The following is a 19,451-nucleotide window of genomic DNA, read 5'->3' as shown; positions in this document are numbered from 1 at the left end:
TTAAATTTATAAAACATGTTTTAAAACATGCTTTAAAATATTTAAATTTATGTTTTATTTTACACAAATCTCAAATATTAGTATTTGATCATGTTTGTATTTGAGTTTAAGTATATATCTCAAATTTATCATAATTAAATATTTATATTTTATAAATATAACTAATTTTCGTCATGATTTATTGGATTGATCGCATGTTAATTTTATCGATAGCAATTCGATTAACCCGTTGGGCCAGCCCGAAACTCGAGCGTTTAGGGTTAGGGTTGAACTTTTATAACCCGAAAAATCTCAACTCAATTAGCCCGCACCCGATTGACACGCAACCTGAATAGGGTCTTATTCAGGTTGGGCCCGAAACCCGGTGGGCCAGCCCGATTGACATCCCTAATTAGAGCCACTAAACCACATTTAAGATGATTGAATACAAAGATTAACTGAGGCTCCTCCAACAAAATTTAATTACGCTGTCACACAAACTTCAGTAACACATTTATTTATTTGTAAGAGCATCCACAATGGTTTTGGACAAGCAATAGCCCAACCATAGCCTAGCCACAAACTCCTACTGCCACATCAGCAGCCCTAAAAACCCCTCCTGCCACATCATCAGGACAAGCAACTAGACAAGCAATAGCTCAGTCAGAGCCTAGCCACAATAAACGAAATTATAAAAACAAATAATTAACAATCACACAAAATACGGAATTAAATTTTCGACACAGATACAGGAATACTCAATAATAATATTAAAAATTAAAAAAGTACATTAATTAAAAAAAGTACATTAATTTTTTTTAAAAATTACATAAATAAAAAAAAAGCCTCACTCCTCGTCGTCGTTGCCGCTATCCGGGACCCCCAAATCTGCGGCATCTGAGCCCGCGCCTGAGGCCCCCACTTGTGCCGCGGCGGAGGTTAAATCGGCCCGCATACTCACGAGCATCGCGTGGAGAAAACTCTTCTCCTCGGGTTGCCGCCCTCCATTCAGCTAAGACCTTTCACATCTGAGAGCGCGTTTGTTGACCCGCTCGTCCCTGGAGTAGGCTCGTTGTTGTGCTTCATTTCGCATTGTTGCTATTGTACAGAAATTAAGATAGAGAGAGTACTCGTTATAACAAGTGGTGCAAATGAAAATGACGTGCAAGTCGCGTATATATAGTGTTTCAAAAATTAAATTAAAAAAAAAATGCCGCTTGCCGATCGGGAGCCTGCAATGGCGGCCAGCCGATCGGCGAGCGCTTCGGCCAGCGTGAGGGAATCGCCGTGCGATCGCCGGCTGCAATGGTTCGGTGAGCGGACCGGCGAGCGTCAGGGATCGGCTAGCCGGTGGGCTCGCCGCCACTGCGGATGCTCTAAATGATGAATTACAAAACTGAATTAATTCAATTTGCATCTGTTTAGAGAGCAAATGGGAAAGTGTTTAAAACCCTAACGCCCAAACCGAGCTTCCCGTTCTCTTCATGCAAACTTAAACCCTAAAGCAGAGCGAATCATGGACATTGATCACCCCGAGGGCGAAACTCCAAGAAAATCCGATCGTCTACGCAATCTCTCGTCCAAGGGATCTTTGCCCACTTCCGTTGCGAAGCTTTCAGGGTCCTCGCGCATCATACCTTCGGAAACGGATTTCCATTTCTACAACAACTTTGAAGAATTCAGGAATCCTATCGCCCAAATCAACGACAAATCCTCCACCCTTCTGAGTATTATTGGGGCGTCAGAGGATTTGCTCGGGAAGCCAATTCTTTTGCCGGATGACAAAAACGTTGAATTGGATGAGGACTTGGCGTTTGATTGGCTGGTGAATGTGAACGACGAGATGTACGAGAGGCTTGATGCATCGTTGGATGACTTTAAGATGCTGCGGGAGAAGGAAGAGGAGAGTGGTGTGAGGGCAATGAGAGTAGACCATGACGGTGAGGAAAATGGGTTTCAGATGGTTTATGGGAGGAAAAATAGAAAAGGTTCGGGAGGGGCGGAGAGGAATGTGGAGGGTGTGGCCAAAGTGGGGCAAGAAGTGAAGGTGTCGGAGAAAGTGAAGCCCAAGGTTCCTTTCCATATACCTTCTATTCCCCGGCCGCAGGACGAGTATAAGATTATTGTGAATAACGTGAATCAGCCGCATGATCATATCTGGTTGGAGAGGAGTGAGGATGGGTCTAGGTTCTTGCATCCTTTGGTTCGCTCTTTACCTTTGATCTTCACTTTTGATTACTACATTTTTTATGTTGTTGAACTAGAATAGGTTGGATGTATTTTTAACAATACCGAATTCGACTGCTTTTAGACATACTATTAACAAATTATGCTTGACTATGTATGAGTTTGTTTTGGTTCTTTTCATTCACGGAGCACCTTGTTGTATTGTACTATATAAGTGAGTGTCTAAGAAAATTGTTAAACGTTGTGCCACTTTGAAGGAAACATGGCAGTTAGTTTCCATACGGCCATGCATTAGAATACAAGAATTGAAAGATATTAGAACCCCTAGAGGATGTTTACATTGGGTATCTGGAATCTGGATTATTTTTATCTATTCATCTGGTCACAGTATACTTCTTCACTTATAGTAAAACGATCAATTTAATTACCCGTTGTGCTTTCTGTAAGTCTAAGATATTTTTTAGATTGCAGATGAACAAGAGTATGATCAAACACATATATATGTGAAAACCTTGGGGATGATTGTGTGACCCCCCTTGCCAATTTTTTGTCCCATGTCTTATAAGGCACTCATTCATAATTGTCTGTTACTCAAAAGGCCCACTAGCATGTCCAACTGTTGCTCTGGATTTTTTTGGTATTTTACTATTTGGTGTTTATCAAATTGTGACAAAATACTTCATCATTTAATGCTAATATAATTTGCTTTTCTTGCAGGAGAAACTCTCTGCTCTTGACTTTGTTGATTCAAGTGAAAGTACCGTTGAGCCTGAAAAACCTCTTCCTTTAGAAGTCACACCCTTCAAGTTTGTAGAAGAAGTGAAAGATTTGAAGCAGTTAGCCATAAAATTACGTAATGTGGATGAATTTGCGGTAAAGTTTCTTTTGTATTTTTGTATTTGTACAATTATTGCTGTTTATTTGTTAGCGAAAATGAATCTGAATGCATCTATATTCATTTTTCTATATGGATTGCCACTATGATCTCCTATCAAAGCTTAATGAACATAACATGCTACTAAACCTGTGTGCAGTGACCTTTTGGTTCATAACTTTAACAGACTTCTTAGTGACTTAGAAACTCGGTCATCTTGGCACAACTTAAACCAGGGTATCATTTTAACTGACTGTCTGCTTTATGTCTAGACTATACCTACTCGAACACTATATATTTTTATTTCTGGTAGTTGATTTTTATTTTTGTTGCCCTGCTTGTGAATGTCGTATATTGTTTTACTCATTGCATGGTTGCAATCTGTTTATTCTGTAATATACGCTGAAGAATAGTTAAGAACTACTTTAAGATAAGATATGAGGTCTTGTATTTGGTTTTTTGGCTTATGTCCTGTTTTGCAGGTTGATTTGGAACACAACCAATACAGATCTTTTCAAGGTTTAACTTGCTTGATGCAAATATCGACAAGAACTGAGGATTTTGTGATAGACACTCTGAAACTCCGTGTTCACATTGGTCCACACCTTAGAGAGTTATTCAAAGACCCAACTAAGAGAAAGGTAAACAAGCAGAATATTATACATTGTTGTGGTTGCTGTTCTGGTCATGATATTACTGAATTAATTAGGTAATGCATGGAGCGGATCGGGATATTCATTGGCTTCAACGTGACTTTAGCATTTATGTCTGCAATATGTTTGACACCGGACAGGTACTTAATTTAAGCTGATATGTTCTTTTACTCTGTCTTTTATCAATTAAAGTATTTGTGGCATTTTTCCCTCTCCGGGAAGCAATGGCATAGTTTGCGCTTGAGTAGAATGTTTCTTCTTTGTTCGTAGGCGTCCAGGGTATTGAAAATGGAAAGATTCAGTCTGGAACACCTGTTGAATCATTTTTGTGGAGTTCAAGCAAACAAACAGTATGGTCTTATGCTGCTTTATGCACTATCCTGTATTTCTATATTAGACTTCCCTTACCCCTGATTTGAAGACTAGATGCACCCTACAAGCATGAAAAAAATAGAATAGCATTTAAAAGATATTGCATTGAAGGAGAATTATAAGACTAACTAGCCTGATTTCTACAGATACCAAAATGCAGATTGGCGGATCAGACCACTTCCTGCTGAGATGATTAAGTATGTCTTCTTATGTACTTTGTATAAGTTGTCTCCTCTGTGTGTGTGTGTACACTGGGTGTCAAGTCAGTAATATGTTTCATGAATAAGATGATTGGATTGTTACTTATGTGACAATTAAAGAAGTCATTTTTTTTGTCTTAGTCCATTTACAGTTTACATCGCTGGTGCTTCTCTAATTTACTTCATGTGGATATTGAGGTTGAATTAGAAAACCTCATCAGTTTGTCCAGGACAACAGATTGGGCAACATGTGAAGCTCAATTTCTTTTTTTTTTTTCATTTGTGAAATGTTCTACATATTCTTGAGTCCAATGAGCTATAATTTCAATGATCTCTATGTACTTTGACATCATTAACACTAGTTTATTGACTCTGTTTTTCAGATATGCTAGAGAAGATACACATTATTTGCTGTACATATATGATCTTATGAGGGCAAGATTACTAAGATCACCTGCCGAATCTGAAAGTTCTGATCCTCCTCTTATCGAGGCAAGATCTTAGATATCTTTTCTTATTTTGTATATCTAATTACATAAATTTTGGTAATTTCTTTTATCAAATCAGTTTAAAAAACTTACTTGTGCATCAAAAAACCTATCTGTAAAAAATTGGAAAAAGGAGAGGCTATTGAACTGGGAATTTTTTATGCAATATCATTTAGGAATAGTGGTCTTGATTACTTTGTTATGCTTTATTATTCATGAAGTTCATGGAAGATGATTATATTGCTGACTGGGACAAGTCATTAACAATGTAATCTTTAGGTTTGAAGGTATTCTGGATACTTTGCTCAGGGTAATGCTCTAGTGGGATGTGGGACTTAAGAGAGAGTGATAACATAATTCAACTTTATTGTTCATTGACTATGTGAACTTTATGAATTATCTGTAAAATAGATTTATATGCATGCTCTGATCAGATGGGTCCTACATTTGCTGTATTGCTCACTCAACACCATAACGTTAAAGAACAAGAAATCTTGGTAAATTTGTTGCTTCCTGTTCTGAGGTTGGATATGTTGACTGCATACATGCATCTTTGGCTTTTCCGTTTTGAATTTATAGTGTACACAATTCTCAAAATTCTGTAAACTAAAATTAAGTATATTTCTTATCCTTGTTTCATTATATTTTAATTTAATACAGTACTAAGAGGTTTACTTATTCAAACGAGCTTTGTACTCTTCACACTATTGGATTTGATGCCTAAATTAGGCATCAAACTTGGGAAAGTTTGGTTTGATTATTAACCTCACTTTACAACTGTATACAAAATACCTCTATCCCTGCACATTCTCTCTCTTGCATGAGTTTGATGATTTTGATCTGATTGTTATCTTTTGACTTTTGATAGGTCTACAAAAGGAGTTATGAAATTTGCACCCAACTTTATCAGAAAGAACTCCTGACAGACACTTCTTACCTTCACATTTATGGGTATAACTTTCTTCAGTCATTTAGTGCTAATGGACCTAAGTACATGTTCTCATTCATATAGACAACCATCTCTTGAAAATTTGGGTCGTGTATTTCAACATCTTTCATTCTGTTTACCTGACTAGTGACTACTTTCTACAATAATATTGCAGGTTGCAGGATGCTGATCTTAGTGCTCAACAGCTAGCAGTTGTTTCTGTAAGTTTTTTTTAGTCCTTGTCCTTATGTGTTTCTGTGTGTGTTTCAGTTGTCTGATTATATGATCTTCTTTTCATTTGTTCATGTAATTGTCCACATGCATTCGAGCCTGAATTTTTACTTCAGTTTTCCTCGACTCTTTGGTTAACACTACCTGCCTTGTTTTCATGTAACTCTTGAATGCCTCTAGGGACTTTGTGAATGGAGGGATATCGTTGCTCGTGCAGAAGATGAAAGCACTGGTTATGTTTTGCCAAATAGGACTCTTATCGAACTTGGTATATTTACTAGCTATACATATCTGATGGCTTCTAGCTTTCCTTAGATTTTCCATGGCATTCACATTACACTCTGACGTGTACTATTCCTGGCTACTCACACTTTTTAAATTTTTATCTCGGAAAAGCTAAACGGATGCCTCTCACGCCAAACCAGATGCGTCGGGCTTTGAAGACCAAACATCCATACATTGAGCGGAATCTTAGTTCAGTTGTTAGTATTATACGTATCTCTATCCAAAATGCTGCTTCATTTGAGGAGGCTTGTAAATATCTAAAGGAAAGGCGTATGGAATCGGTAAGTCTGAATTTTTCTGTTTCTTTCAGTTTCCTATATCTAACTAATATAATGATTAGGGCTTGCGTCTTGGCCAGATAGTGTATATGGTTGAGCTGTTGTATTTCCTAGGAGGATCGTGAAACATATAGTCCCGAAGAAATTTGTTAAATAGAGTAATAGATTAAAGTACTCTATTCGCCTCAGATTTAATGAGCAGTAGAGCATTCATTAAAATGTTTAAGCAGCAGTTTCTTCTGTGTTCTATCCTTCACTTCTCTTTTGCAGTTCAATATGTGTAACATGTCTTAATGATGAAATGGTCATGTTACGCAGTTACATGAAACGAGAACTTTGGCCCCGGAAGAATCTGAAGTTTTGCCTCCTGAAGTACCTGAGATGTCGAAAGCTGCGGAGGAAATTGAATTTGCACAGAATAGTGGTGTACCTTTTGATCCTGTAGTTGAGAGCTCATTAGCTTCAAGACAACATAATAATGAGTCTCATGACTTCAAGAGTTCTAGGACTAAAGTGAATAAAAAAGGTTATATGAATGACGGTGCTGCTTATCAAGGTGCAACATCTCCTGCGGGTGACGCCAAATATAGACACACTACCACAAATCCCCCGCATTGGGTAAGTTAGTTATTTTCACTTAGCCTTATCTAAGCCTCACATATGCTATAATATCATCGATACCATCTTAATATCCCATTATCCTGACCCACTTGACAACACTGTTTTCCTCAAAGTGAATTCCTGATATAATGGTGGATGTCTTGCTAGATGCAGACAATTTAAATACCTTCATACTTCATAGACTATTGTGATATTCAAGTGATATCTATGGTAAAAAAATTTGGTGCTAATTTTCAGGCTGAAGCATCCGTTGAGACACTAAAAAAGCCATCCCGTGCCTTTGGGGCATTGTTCGGAAACTCAGCAAAAAGGAAGTTCAATCTTGATAAACCAGTAAGTTTGTGAAGAGATTTCTTGATTTAATCACTTCCTCTGGTAAATATGCCATCATAGATATTTGGTTGCACCTCACTGTTCCACAGGTCTTTTCTTTCACCCATCCACTTGTTTTTATTGAGATATCTGTGTTTGAACTTTTAGGAGAAAGAAGACTCCAAACTAGAGCAGATAAAATCAACAGTGAGTCTCCCTTTCCACACATTTTCAGGCGGAGATGAAAGATTGCATTCAGAAGTCGAGGAATCTGCAAAGATTCCAGAAGTTGTACATGAAGAAGAGCCTCCAGCTCCTGCAACTGATTCAAGTTTAGTAGATATTATTGTTTTGGATGATTCAGACATTGAGGATTCAGACGATGCCAATTTAGATGCTGCCAGAGATGACCGGTCCAGACAAGTCGAAAACAATGAAACCGGCTCTACTTTGGAAGGAGATGAACCCATATCATTATCGGATCTGTCCTCCAGCTTCCGGAAATGCTTTCCATCACTAGAACAAGCCATGGGTTCCAAAGTGGTGGTCAAATCTCGACCAGCGGAAGCCTCCATAGAGGTGAAACCCTTTGATTATGAAGCTGCTCGAAAACAGGTCATATTTGGAGGCCAGAGGAAGGTGGAACCCTTGGTGGAAGATGATGGCAGTTTGAAGAGAAAAGAGAGGAGGAAAGGTTCTTCTGCTGTAGGCAAGGATGATGAGCCATCAGAACACCCACAAGGTAGACGGCGTCAGGCTTTTCCAGCATCCGGCAACCGCAGTGCAACCTTTCGCTGAATGTCAAATGTCATTGGATTTGCTGTTCCAGTCTGTCCCGACACTACATTCTGCAGTGCCATTTACTGTTGGGTACCAAACATTGCTCAAGCTACTCCACTCTCTTTCGTGTAGTTTATAGTAGTTTTTGCTTCTCTGAGGAGTACTTTTCTATATTTTTTTTGTATTTAAAATACCCTCTAGTGGATTGATATCACTGACAGACCAGAGGGTTGTGCTTCATTTTGTTTCAATTGATCATCGGATAAATCTCATTGGCCTCGACGTAGCAAAATAAAAATTTACTTGCAACTGAAGTTTCGAATGAGTATAGGTGAAGGGAAATGAATAGTAGCATCAGCACAGTATCAATTCAAGCATCATAATCTTAAAATTGATGGCTTTACTTTTTATGATTGTATTATAAGTCATCCGTGTAGAACATAAAACATCAAACATTCTTCTGTGCAATACAAAGGGGGCAGAGCCTCGAAAAACACAACTCTTCTATAAACTACAGCAACATAACATCTCCGACCACCTGCCGCCGGTACAATAGAAGTCAAGACAAAATTAACATAGGCCTACTTACCTCTCAATCAGATCGTTGCTGAAGCTTCATTGTCTGTGAACTCAACAGGGATGATCGGAATGGAGTCCCACCATTCCCTCATTCGCCGATTGCTTTGGTCATTCTGCACGGACCTCCCAATTTTTGATGTCATCACAGCACTATACACTACACCGGCCATTAGGATATATTTTAACGGGATCACAGCCAGTATGACCGCGCAGCAACTCGTGGCCACCATCACCGTGTTTGTGTGCTGGATATGCACCCCACATATTTTATCGACCAGCCTCTTGTAAAATGTCCCATAATGAAAAAATCATGGAGTATACATACCTTTGGAGCTTCTGAGGTCAGTATTGACCAGATTTTGAGCATTGTTATATTTATCTGCTTCATTGTCTCGTGCACGGTTCTTAGTCCCTGTTGTGCAGTTACTATACTCTCCATCGTTGTCTGATCGGATCCAGCATAGATGACAATTTTGTTATTCTTTTGTGGGAGTCCTCTTCTTCTGACCTGTATCATCTTCGAGACCATCCACAACAATAACGCGGATATAGCAGGGCCGACCCATTCTCTACAGCAAAGAACAAATAACAAAATTGTCTTAACTGTTATAATTTGCAATAACTACGAACCAAGATTTAGGAAACCGTGGATTGCTTACTTGTAGATGAGTATCAGTGAAGTAAAAACCAGAGTGGCAGTGATCAAAGGCCGCTCCCATTGCAGAACTTGTTGGCCCCGGGTGATTAAACTTCTAAATGGAGTAAGCAGACCCTATATATCAAAATAAATCAACGGTAAGTTCATCATTACACGTAACGTCACACCAAAAAAGCCTAATTACAAATATTGGAAAGGAAATGGAAATCTTTTAAAACTCACCAAAAGAACCATGGAACTTTCACTGATTCCTTCCTCTTTTAGAACCTCAGCTGAAGCTTTGGCCACGTCAACTTCTTTGGCTTCCTCTCTCGATTGGTTTATAGCGTTCTCCAGTAATGACAGATTTTCTGGCTGCACCATACCACTGTCACTAGTGATCTGGTTCGGCTCTAGGCAAGGGATGCAGGATCGAGCGACATTCAAATTCATGAGAATTGAACTGGCGCTGCATGGATTTCCACCAGTGGTTGCTTTCAGACTGTCGGAGAGCTCCTGCAGTATGTAATCCCCCTTTGGAAGCTCATCCAGTAAGGAAAATATTAAGAAGCTCTTTGGTTCCGGAGGTGAAATTCTGAGCATTTCTCGTGCTGCGTGAAGTCGAGTGATCCCTAATATAGTCCTCGCGTGCAGTTCCCATGCTTGTTCTTCCGAATTCACCTTGAACTTGAGCAGAAACTGGTGCAGAAGCATGATCTCCTCCACGAGAGCAAGCCAATGGTCGCGTCTTGTCGAGCTTGTCATCTCAGGGAACTCTAAGACGACGCCCTCTTTCCTAGAGATTTCACAAATAAGTACTACTAAAAGCTACCATAGTCAAAGAAAAGAAATGAGTAGTTTATACTCACAATTCAGAAGATTCATAAACTATTGCTTTGTCGAAAAGGGGAGCACCCCAAGGACCGGTAGCTGTAGGTTTTACACTCTGCTGAAGGTCTTTTGAAAGATCGAGTTTTACTGCATCTTCGTATGACACGATTCCCGAGGCCTCAAAGTAGAGTGCATAGTTTGTCAGTGTCAACCTGCCTAGAAAAAAAAATAACATCCTTGTTTTACTTGGAGAAGACATCATATATATATCCATAGTTTATGAAAACGGACCTGGCCAACTTGTTCCCCCAATATGGCGCACCACCCTGTCGGAACTTGCAGTTCCCTCGACGTGCAATATAAATTCATAGTCTGCTAGCTCCACACCCGTTGGAGTGTCTTGCTTCTGTAAATGCTTTATACATCTAAGAAGCTCGAGAATGTTATTATACATACAATATAGGCAATAATGTTAGTTGAAGCTGCAAGCACAACTAGTTATGCGACATACATACGTACATACTTACCTCTGGATCTCTTTCAAGAAAATGTCGTATGCTGGAAAATGAAGGCGATTAGCTGTAGCAGCAGTCAATGTCTCATAAGTAAATCTTCCATTGACTACGTCTACAACCAAAGGAACATGTTTCCCTAGCCATACAAATGCATCCTCTCCAGCACTTGGCTCTCGATCAACCTATATATATACCGAAACAAGACTTGTCATAGTCATACAGTATATAATTCGTATCCATAGAAAGCATAGCAGCTTAGCTTACTAGGAGTGGCATGAGATCTGTATAGAAAAGAGAAACATCATCTTGTAGTTGGTTGATAACTGAGGGAACCTTCCTCTCCTCTCTCTCTTTCGCCACACACCCCTACAATTTCAAAAAGGATTGATTGATGTTGTAGCATGAGTAGCTTACAAATGAGACAGAAAGTAAGTAGTAAAGAGGTCATATATGTCCTGACAGAGTGAGATTCTTCATCTGAGGAGCTTGGCATCTCCCAAGCAAGCATCATATCAAAAGTGAGGCGGCTGAATGAGCCGTCACTGATTGTTTCATCAATGGTGCCACACCCACACATGAGGGCAAGTGCTTTGGAACAGCAGAATTCTACTAGTTTCTTTGAGTATCCATCCATCTGAGGCTTCCATCCTCTCTCGAATTCTTCAACTAGATTATCAACAGAGGTGTCCAGCTTTCTGTCACCAATCACATGGATTCCATTAAGATGGTGTGTTACTGTACATTATTTCCTAATCCACCACATGATTCATGAATTTGGAGCTTGTTTTATCATCTAATACTAACAGAGTTAGTAAGTGTCTTGATTGTGAAATTAAGTGAAGGCTGAGCTAATAACTAGTAAGGGCTTAAGACCTACATTGCAGCTCACTACTACAAAGTTGGTAGAAGAGGTTATCATTGAATTTTTGTGGAGGACACTAGTTGTTAAGGCCTTCATTTGAATTTATGATCTGAATCACTCGCTAACCTCTTGGCCTTTCAAATGAACCCTAGCTATTTCAATAAACTTGATTTACATTCTAATCATCCACGTTTAATAATAATGAGGGAATGATGAGAAAGAGATGATCATATGATGATGATACGTTGAAACATGAAATCGTAGTGGAGCATTTTGATGTGCATATAAATGGCATAAGTAACTAATTGTGCATTTCCGAGAAAACGGTTGAAGGAGAGAGAGAGAGAGAGGACATTACTGGGCGCATCTTCCAATAACGTGGTTAGCAATAGTGGAAAGATGCTTCCTCTCCATATTGATGAATTTGCAATTGCAGAATGGTATTGTGAAATGAATGAGGCGAGCGACGGAGAATTATGGCCACGATCCGCTATATCTGCTGACTACGTGTTTCTTACGTGGCGTGACACGTGGCCACCATGCAATGCACTCTTCGTCTATTAAATAACGCATATTATGACGTTTTACAAAATTACTCCATAAATATGAGATCACAAATCAAGGACATGCTACAAAGTTTGAAAATTATTACTAATATTTTCTGAGTTATATGAATTAATATTATTGATATAACTAGTTATGAATTAATATTTTTTTGATATATTTTTTTTGTAAAATATAAAATATACTATTTCCTTCATTTCAATTTAATCGAGATATTTATTTTGGGTATGGAGATTTAATTTTTTTAAAGAGTTAAATAAATATAAAAAAAAATAAAATAAATAATAAAGTAGAAAAGATAAAAGAAAATAAAGTAGAAGATGGAATAAAAGAATAATTAAGTGTTTTATTTTTTATTATCAAAATTTGAAAGTTAGGGAGGAGTATTAAAATAGTGTGAATATGTAGGGACCATTTTGCAAGGGTAGCAAGTTATTCGCCTGCCAATTCATCATCCGTCGTCGTTTGATGAGACACAGCAGAAGAAACCCACAATCTTAAGGATTCTCCATTCTATCTGATCAGTGATCACTTCTCCAAACCCCTAGCAATGACCTTCAACTCCGATGCTGCCGCTTCCATAGTCCGCCTCAATATAGGTTTCTCTCTCCCTCTCCCTCTCCCTCTCCCTCTCCCTCTCCCTCTCCCTCTCTATGTGCAGGTCAACATGTCAAACACACATTTAATTATGATGTGTTTATAATTCGTATTTTTTGTTGGGCAGTGAATATCTATGAATAGACTTGCCTATATCTTTGCACATCTGCCTGTATAGGCGCTTAATTCTTCAATTTTGTCTCTTACAATACTGAGATTAACTTAGTGAAACTTCAGCACCTATTGATTATTAGTATAATATTTAAATTATACTATCAACCAGTTTAATATGATTATAGTTCCCGGAAACATTAGAGTGCGATATTGCATACCATTTCTACAATTTGCTACCCTTTCTTGATGATAATATCTTCTATCTCTCTATCAGTGTGTGATTGTGTGTGTGTTCTGTGTAAAATGAAAAACCTCAAATTGGATTAAGAATGAACCCTAGATCAATATTTCTAACGATTATAAATTGATAGGGTTTTTTTTTGGATGAGGGGCGTTTAGTTTGGGTTGTAGCTTGAAAAACTTTGAGCTTGTTGGGTCAGACTTAAATACTTAAATCACGGCTATCACCTAAAGAGCCTCTGAAGGTCTTAAGAAATGGATTCGTCTTTGAAAAGTATGAGGCCATTGGTTCAAATAGAAATTCATGTAAACTAAGATTTTCATCTCTCTCCAATACAACCATTCTTCGAAATCTTTATTTATTTCTGTCTCTGTCTTCATTGGGGTGGTCGTGGCTTTGCTATTAGTTATATTTTGGTTAAACTTACCATTAGGGTATGGCTTTTTAGTTCCAATACATCATATCAATGTTACTGGGATGACATGTTCGCTGAGAAAATGGTTCCTATTTTTTGTAGGTGGCAAAAAGTTTTGCACGACAATTGATACATTGACACAGCGAGAACCTGATTCGATGCTTGCAGTGATGTTCAGTGGTCGCCACACAGTCTGTCAAGATTCTGATAAGGTACATGACTAGTAGATTAAAGACATCAAAAAATTGGTGTATCTTTATAGCCACAGCTTGCATCATTCTTTTGTTACTCCAAAGGGATGTAATTCTGTGGCTGTCAAAGAAAGAACGTGCTAGATTTATCTCTTCTATGAAGTGAATTTAATTGAAAGTTGCATGACATATTCAGCTGTTACTCTGTCCATGTATTTATGCACAACACAAGTGTAAATTTATCAAAATATCAAATACAGTATTACTCAGTGATTCATAATAACGTTTGCATGTACATGGTACATGAAAAAGAATTTTTTGGATTGACATATGTTAAAGACGCAATCAACTCTCTGCAATGGTTGCTGTTATATGCTTTTTAAATGAAATCTCCTTTTAACAAATCTCTGGCTATCTTTCGTCCGAAAGATTTTTAATTGGTATTAGTATTATTGCAGGGTTATGTTTTTGTTGATAGGGATGGAAAACATTTTCGGCATATTTTGAATTGGCTGAGAGATGGCGTGTTTCCTTCTATGACAGAGGCTGAATATTCAGAGCTCTTGCGAGAGGCTGAATATTTCCAGCTTCTTGTGAGTCATCAAATACTCATTGCACATTCAAATTGTATTAAGTATATTATTTGCTCCTTATTTTTTATTATTGGATATCCTTTCTTATAAGCTTCTTCAACTTTGCATAAGGAAAGTGATACATTTTTCTCAACCCTTTCTGTTGTTTGTGTAAATATAAAATGCTAGTTATTCATGTCTTTGTCAAAATGGATTTCATTTGAAGGATTATGCCCTAGATTTTGTGATTCCAGTAACTTAATTTCTCAAAGTAAAAAAAATATTCATGACTGGAGATTCAGTCTACTAATGCACTTGTTCCACTGAGATTTTATACAAGATTGAAGCTCCAGCCCATGTATGGCATTGGCAGGTTGATGCTTTGTTTCTGTGAGAACCATGATCGTCTGCAAGATCCTTTATTCTAGATAATCTGTTTTGAGCTGGTTACATTCTATTGCACAAGCATCTGAAGAGAATGTCTTGTATGCATGAAAATGATAGGACTCGCAAACTTGAAATTTAAATCAATATTTTGTGAAGTTTGACATTTTGCGCATTGTACTTGTACATTGTTTTTCCTATCTAAGTAAGAGAATATGGGGACTCATATAATTTGCAATTATTGCTGAGAATTTCTTTCTTGATGTGCTAATGGATAGTGCATATTGATCATTTGATCTACTACTTGACGGACCTTGCATGTCTGATCCCAGGGGTTAATGGATGAAATTAATGCATCTTTGGTTAAGAGGAAAGAGGAAACTGAAATGGGTACTGAATTGACTCGCATTGATATCATTAAATGCTCACAGTCTGAGAAGGTCAGGTTTCGAGGTGTTAATCTCTCTGGGCTTGATCTTTCTAAACTGGTATGATCTCTTTTGTTAGTAAGAAAGCTTTTTCACCTTTAACTATCAACAAGTTTTATTTCTGAGTCAATTTTGTGTTTTCAAAAAATGCAGGATCTATCATTTGTGGATTTTAGTTATGCATGTCTCAAAAATGTGTTCTTTTCTCGTGCTAATCTTCAATGTGCAAAGTTCAGGGTGAGTATCCCTGAAGAGAACTGTCTTTATTAGTAGCTTCTCACAGCCAAGTTGAGATATACGCATTCTTTTGTTTGCCACAGGATGTGGATGCTGAAGCCTCCATATTTCACAATGCCACTCTGCGTGAGTAAGTCTGTATAATTTTGCTTTTTATTTCGTTGGATTCTAACAGAAATTCCCATGTAACTTGGGATGATGGAGTTAGATTCTACCGGTTTGGATGTCTCATCGTACTTGAAACATCATTTTGTTTAGTCAAATCTATGTCAGATCATGTTTGTCATCTTCTGTGAATCTCTTTTGCCTAGGGAAGATGTGAGTTCACTGGAGCAAATCTCCGTGGAGCTCTATTAGCTGGTGCCAATCTCCAGAGTGCAAACCTTCAAGGTGAACTCCATTGGTTAATTTCATATTCTTTGTTGGCATTGCCTATTATATGTGAATTGGCTTGAAAAGGAACTTTCCATCATGATTCACCATAACTAAACCATTTTTATATATATAGTTGTTATGGAGTTTCTTGTTTATTGAACACTTGGAAGCACACCGAAAGCACTAGAAGGCAGCTAAATGGATCATAATAGGAATCTCTATTCCAGAATCAAGCTATTAATTATCTTGCACTTGTTGCTCCTTGAAATCATACACTTGAATTTAGCCTAACATTTCTCATGTCACATTGTGAGTAAAACACGAATGTAATATTATAAAAACACGAATGTAATATTATAAAAACACACCTATATATGTATTGCACTTTCCTTTTTTTTATGAAAGCTAGTTGAATGCTTTAAAAATTCTATGAGTGTAAAGACATACATGTCAACCCATGATAATGTTCCTGAAAACTTCCTTTTATCACCCTACTATACCCTAAGTTGCTAACATGATTTGTTTGGGTCGAATTCTTTATTCTGATCAAACTCTTTTTCAATGAGCCATATTTATCATTTGCGCCGTATGCTTGTTTTAGATTCTTAGATCTCTAGTAAAATTCAAAATTCCTTCCCTTTTTCAAAGATTTTTTGTCCGAAGATCTGAGAAGTAAGCTCCTTTCTAGGCTGTTCTTTTTCTAATGTAAGTGTTGTCCTTAAATGTCTTTTTCATATTTTGTAATTTTCTTTCTCTCTTGTGTCTTGAATACAACAATTACTGAGTGAATGAATGTTGTCCTGATGAATTATCTTTCTACAATGCAGATGCTTGTTTGGTGAACTGTAGCTTCTGCGGTGCAGATCTGCGATCTGCACACCTACAGGTTTAGAACGTAGAAGGCATGAATGCCACCTATGTAACCTTATCAACCCTAACAGTAGGAAAATATAGCTGCCTCATCTGTTTTCACCATACCTCTGTTCCCAACCTTCTATCTTGGTAATCGTTTTAGTTTTGTCAGCCTATTCATGAATGAAACATAAAATTCTTTGAACCTCTTTCAGACTGCTGATCTTACTAATGCCAACTTGGAAGGAGCTAATTTAGAAGGAGCCAATTTAAAGGTATAAATTATTTGTTCCAGATATTTCCTTGTAAGATCAGAAAGGATATTAACCGGATAAATTCTGTTCCAGCATTTGATTTCGGTAATGGACAGAAAATATATGTTAACAACTTAGGGATGTCTATGTGAACCACAATAAATTATGATGAAGATTTTTGCACCTCATTCTTGATAAACTACCTGAGTAATTATGTAATGAAATTTGAGTGGCTTGAGAGCAATGGGTTATCCAGTTACAGAAGCACGCCCTTGTGGTTTGCAGTGAAAAATAATGGAAAGGGATTTATATGTGTAGTTTCAAGATTGGGAAATTTAAGCTTAACAATTTATAAGAATCAATAACTGTGTCCGGAAGAACAATTAATCAATTTATCTTGTTTTCATGTTTCTGGTCCAATTGCCTGCTTCCAGCATGAACTCTTACCGAATGTAATTTATTCCTCACATTATTATTCTATCAATTTGAGCTCGTACATGCCAAAATCTGCATGACATCCTTTTTTATGAGCCAATCAACTAACCTGAATTTTAAACATGAACCCATCTTGCTCAATTCTTTCTCCAGGGTGCTAAGTTAACAAATGCAAATCTGAAAGGAGCAAATCTCCAAAGGGCTTACCTACGGCATGTAAATCTCCGTGAGACGGTGAGTAAACCTAACTGTTCATGATTTAAGGATAGTTTCTCTGATTCAGATATCCATTTAGATTAGGATGGCATGGAAATGACAAAACATTTTATTCAATTAACTGCAGTAATAAAACATACTATTTGCAACTGGAATTCTGTGAAAAGTGATTTTTTTAACGTGATATTTCCCTTGTTATGCAATTAAAAATAAATTTAGTGTATTTGTCAGGCATTTTTTGAATTCCAATTCATTAGTATATTAGCTCGTCTTATTACAACAATAGAGAGATGATTATCTTTATTAGTTTAAACGATTATCTTTGTTAGTTTAAACTTTTCATTTATTATAGTTATGGATTAGCATTATAGATACCGAAGAAAGGGCTTCAACACAGAGGCTCCTGTCTTAACAACATCCTTTATAACAGCCTGTGAGATCATGTGCCTACAGAGGCAACACTATTCTACTCCAAATTACCAAAATGAATTTGAAATTGATTTTTCACTTTGTCTATACCTATTTTCACAAATAGTTGGTTTCCAAGTTCTTGAAAACGACTTGATTGGAGTTGCTCATTCAAACACTTGCTCAAAAATGAAATGAAATGAAATGAAAATTGAAATTGGTTTTACAGCCAAAGTATTATGTTTGGTTGCAGGATTTGGAAGGTGCAAAACTTGATGGTGCCAATTTATTAGGTGCAATCAGGTGAGGAATAAGAGATTTTGTGTTGGTTAACTCTGTGGTTTGTCATCATTTAACTTCTGTTGGTTTGCATTATTGTCGTGTTCAACACTACCACCTATTTCTGTGCTATGCGTCCCAGACGTTTCGTATCACTAAGTATTGTGATGTAGTATCTTAACTGTCTCATAATGATTTATGGTTGCGTGGACCGATTCCTTACTACTACTACTATAATGTTAAAAATTAAATTCGTTTCTTTTTTTAGAATATGTAATGATGATGAAACTAGAACTAGAAGTACGAAATTGTCCAAACGGTATGCACATTGATAAAGTGTATGTCGGTAAAATAGTCCAAAACCAACTTGCCATATTAAATCATGTTTATATATTAGTCACACATATGTCGTCGCGTTGAGGATTGGAAATGTTGTGTTGGATACAATAATACAATTGGATAATATTGGGCACCGCCCAAACATAGTTTAGATGGAGATTGTGTTAAGTCTTCTTTAACTTTGGGATTGCGAATTGTAATCGATTTTCGGGAATCATATCCAAATTACAATAATCATAACGGACATTGAGCCGTTAATTCCGGTTGCATCTCTTATATTACTATGTCAGTGCTATTATAGACGTGACTCTATACATAACCCAAAATTTTCTCTTTACAGCCATTTTCATTAATTAAACAATAATAAAATATTAGTACTATTTCAGATTATATTTAAATAATAACTGCATTTAATATGAAAAAATAATCCCTAGAATAAAGTATAACCCCGTCACTTTCTCTATAAAAACGTTCGAGACACGGAAGAATTGAATGATGGTGAAACTGCAATACAACATTTTTTGTGGTATGATTAACATCAATTTAATCATTTACGTTCATTTAGCAAATACTACTATTGCATTTTAAATAAGGGCAAATTACTTTGCAATTTTTAGAGCAGCAGTAACAAAAATGGAATCTAAATCTCATGAAATATGGGCTGGCCCAAAATAATAGTACACGTGTCAAGACGAGCGTCCAAGGCGCACTGCGTTGAAATGGAGCTAGCCGCAGGATAAAATTTTACTACAATGTCGGCAATATTGTCTTTTGTGGGGGTAATAGTACATGCATTTAACTCCACTCCAGAAAAAGCAATATCAATCCCCTTTATTCTCCCAAAAATAAAGAGAAAGCAAATAAATACATATGTTCGTTTTCTATTGGTGTATATAGTAGTATCCAGTCATGGATTGATTAAATGGACACTTGTCGCT

At 37.2% G+C, this 19,451-nt stretch overlaps 3 protein-coding genes across 4 annotated transcripts; 2 read left to right on the top strand and 1 right to left on the bottom strand.

Moving 5' to 3' along the window:
- The first annotated feature begins 1,419 nt into the window (after window positions 1-1,419).
- On the top strand, window positions 1,420-8,502 carry LOC121748761 (protein RRP6-like 2). Its single transcript, XM_042143267.1, has 14 exons — window positions 1,420-2,182; window positions 2,884-3,039; window positions 3,523-3,681; window positions 3,750-3,833; window positions 3,964-4,043; window positions 4,212-4,262; window positions 4,649-4,757; window positions 5,622-5,704; window positions 5,857-5,902; window positions 6,093-6,180; window positions 6,309-6,478; window positions 6,794-7,093; window positions 7,334-7,429; window positions 7,577-8,502. The coding sequence occupies exons 1-14, from the start codon at window positions 1,496-1,498 to the stop codon at window positions 8,204-8,206; spliced, it is 2,739 nt and encodes a 912-aa protein (XP_041999201.1). The 5' UTR covers window positions 1,420-1,495; the 3' UTR covers window positions 8,207-8,502.
- A 282-nt stretch (window positions 8,503-8,784) lies between these two features.
- LOC121782448 lies at window positions 8,785-11,327 on the bottom strand. Its single transcript, XM_042180339.1, has 10 exons — window positions 11,211-11,327; window positions 11,015-11,116; window positions 10,763-10,932; window positions 10,527-10,660; window positions 10,274-10,451; window positions 9,648-10,200; window positions 9,456-9,539; window positions 9,276-9,336; window positions 9,093-9,212; window positions 8,785-8,924 (listed from the first exon to the last, which is right to left on the bottom strand). Exons 1-10 carry the CDS (start codon window positions 11,325-11,327, stop codon window positions 8,785-8,787), a joined length of 1,659 nt encoding a protein of 552 aa, XP_042036273.1.
- Window positions 11,328-12,614: 1,287 nt separating this feature from the next.
- Window positions 12,615-18,402, top strand: LOC121748749 (FH protein interacting protein FIP2). Of its 2 annotated transcripts, XM_042143245.1 has the most exons (11): window positions 12,617-12,775; window positions 13,646-13,755; window positions 14,193-14,327; window positions 15,023-15,178; window positions 15,272-15,355; window positions 15,439-15,485; window positions 15,672-15,745; window positions 16,558-16,616; window positions 16,798-16,857; window positions 17,425-17,505; window positions 18,149-18,402. In XM_042143245.1, exons 1-11 carry the CDS (start codon window positions 12,727-12,729, stop codon window positions 18,200-18,202), a joined length of 909 nt encoding a protein of 302 aa, XP_041999179.1. In that variant the 5' UTR covers window positions 12,617-12,726; the 3' UTR covers window positions 18,203-18,402. The 2 variants fall into 2 exon arrangements, with proteins under 2 accessions (XP_041999188.1, XP_041999179.1); XM_042143254.1 differs by lacking the exon at window positions 14,193-14,327 and having other exon boundaries at window positions 12,615-12,775.
- Window positions 18,403-19,451: the final 1,049 nt, after the last annotated feature.

This window comes from Salvia splendens, chromosome 1 (genome assembly GCF_004379255.2).
Source record: "Salvia splendens isolate huo1 chromosome 1, SspV2, whole genome shotgun sequence".
Classification (NCBI taxonomy): Eukaryota; Viridiplantae; Streptophyta; class Magnoliopsida; order Lamiales; family Lamiaceae; genus Salvia; species Salvia splendens.
The sequence above is the reverse complement of the archived record's forward strand: the minus strand, read 5'-3'. Positions and strand labels throughout refer to the sequence as shown.

Bases quoted from the DNA above. Each gene is read 5' to 3' on its own strand.
- LOC121748761 (XM_042143267.1), top strand. From the start codon at position 1,496: ATGGACATTGATCACCCCGAGGGCGAAACTCCAAGAAAATCCGATCGT. The intron at 4,263-4,648 runs GTATGTCTTCTT...TCTGTTTTTCAG, and splicing joins CTTCCTGCTGAGATGATTAA to ATATGCTAGAGAAGATACAC. The intron at 7,430-7,576 runs GTAAGTTTGTGA...TTGAACTTTTAG, and splicing joins AGTTCAATCTTGATAAACCA to GAGAAAGAAGACTCCAAACT.
- LOC121782448 (XM_042180339.1), bottom strand. From the start codon at position 11,327: ATGTGTGGGTGTGGCACCATTGATGAAACAATCAGTGACGGCTCATTC. The intron at 11,117-11,210 runs GTCAGGACATAT...TTGAAATTGTAG, and splicing joins CAGATGAAGAATCTCACTCT to GGGTGTGTGGCGAAAGAGAG. The intron at 10,933-11,014 runs GTAAGCTAAGCT...GTATATATATAG, and splicing joins CAGATCTCATGCCACTCCTA to GTTGATCGAGAGCCAAGTGC.
- LOC121748749 (XM_042143245.1), top strand. From the start codon at position 12,727: ATGACCTTCAACTCCGATGCTGCCGCTTCCATAGTCCGCCTCAATATA. The intron at 12,776-13,645 runs GTTTCTCTCTCC...TATTTTTTGTAG, and splicing joins CATAGTCCGCCTCAATATAG to GTGGCAAAAAGTTTTGCACG. The intron at 15,486-15,671 runs GTAAGTCTGTAT...TGCCTAGGGAAG, and splicing joins CACAATGCCACTCTGCGTGA to ATGTGAGTTCACTGGAGCAA.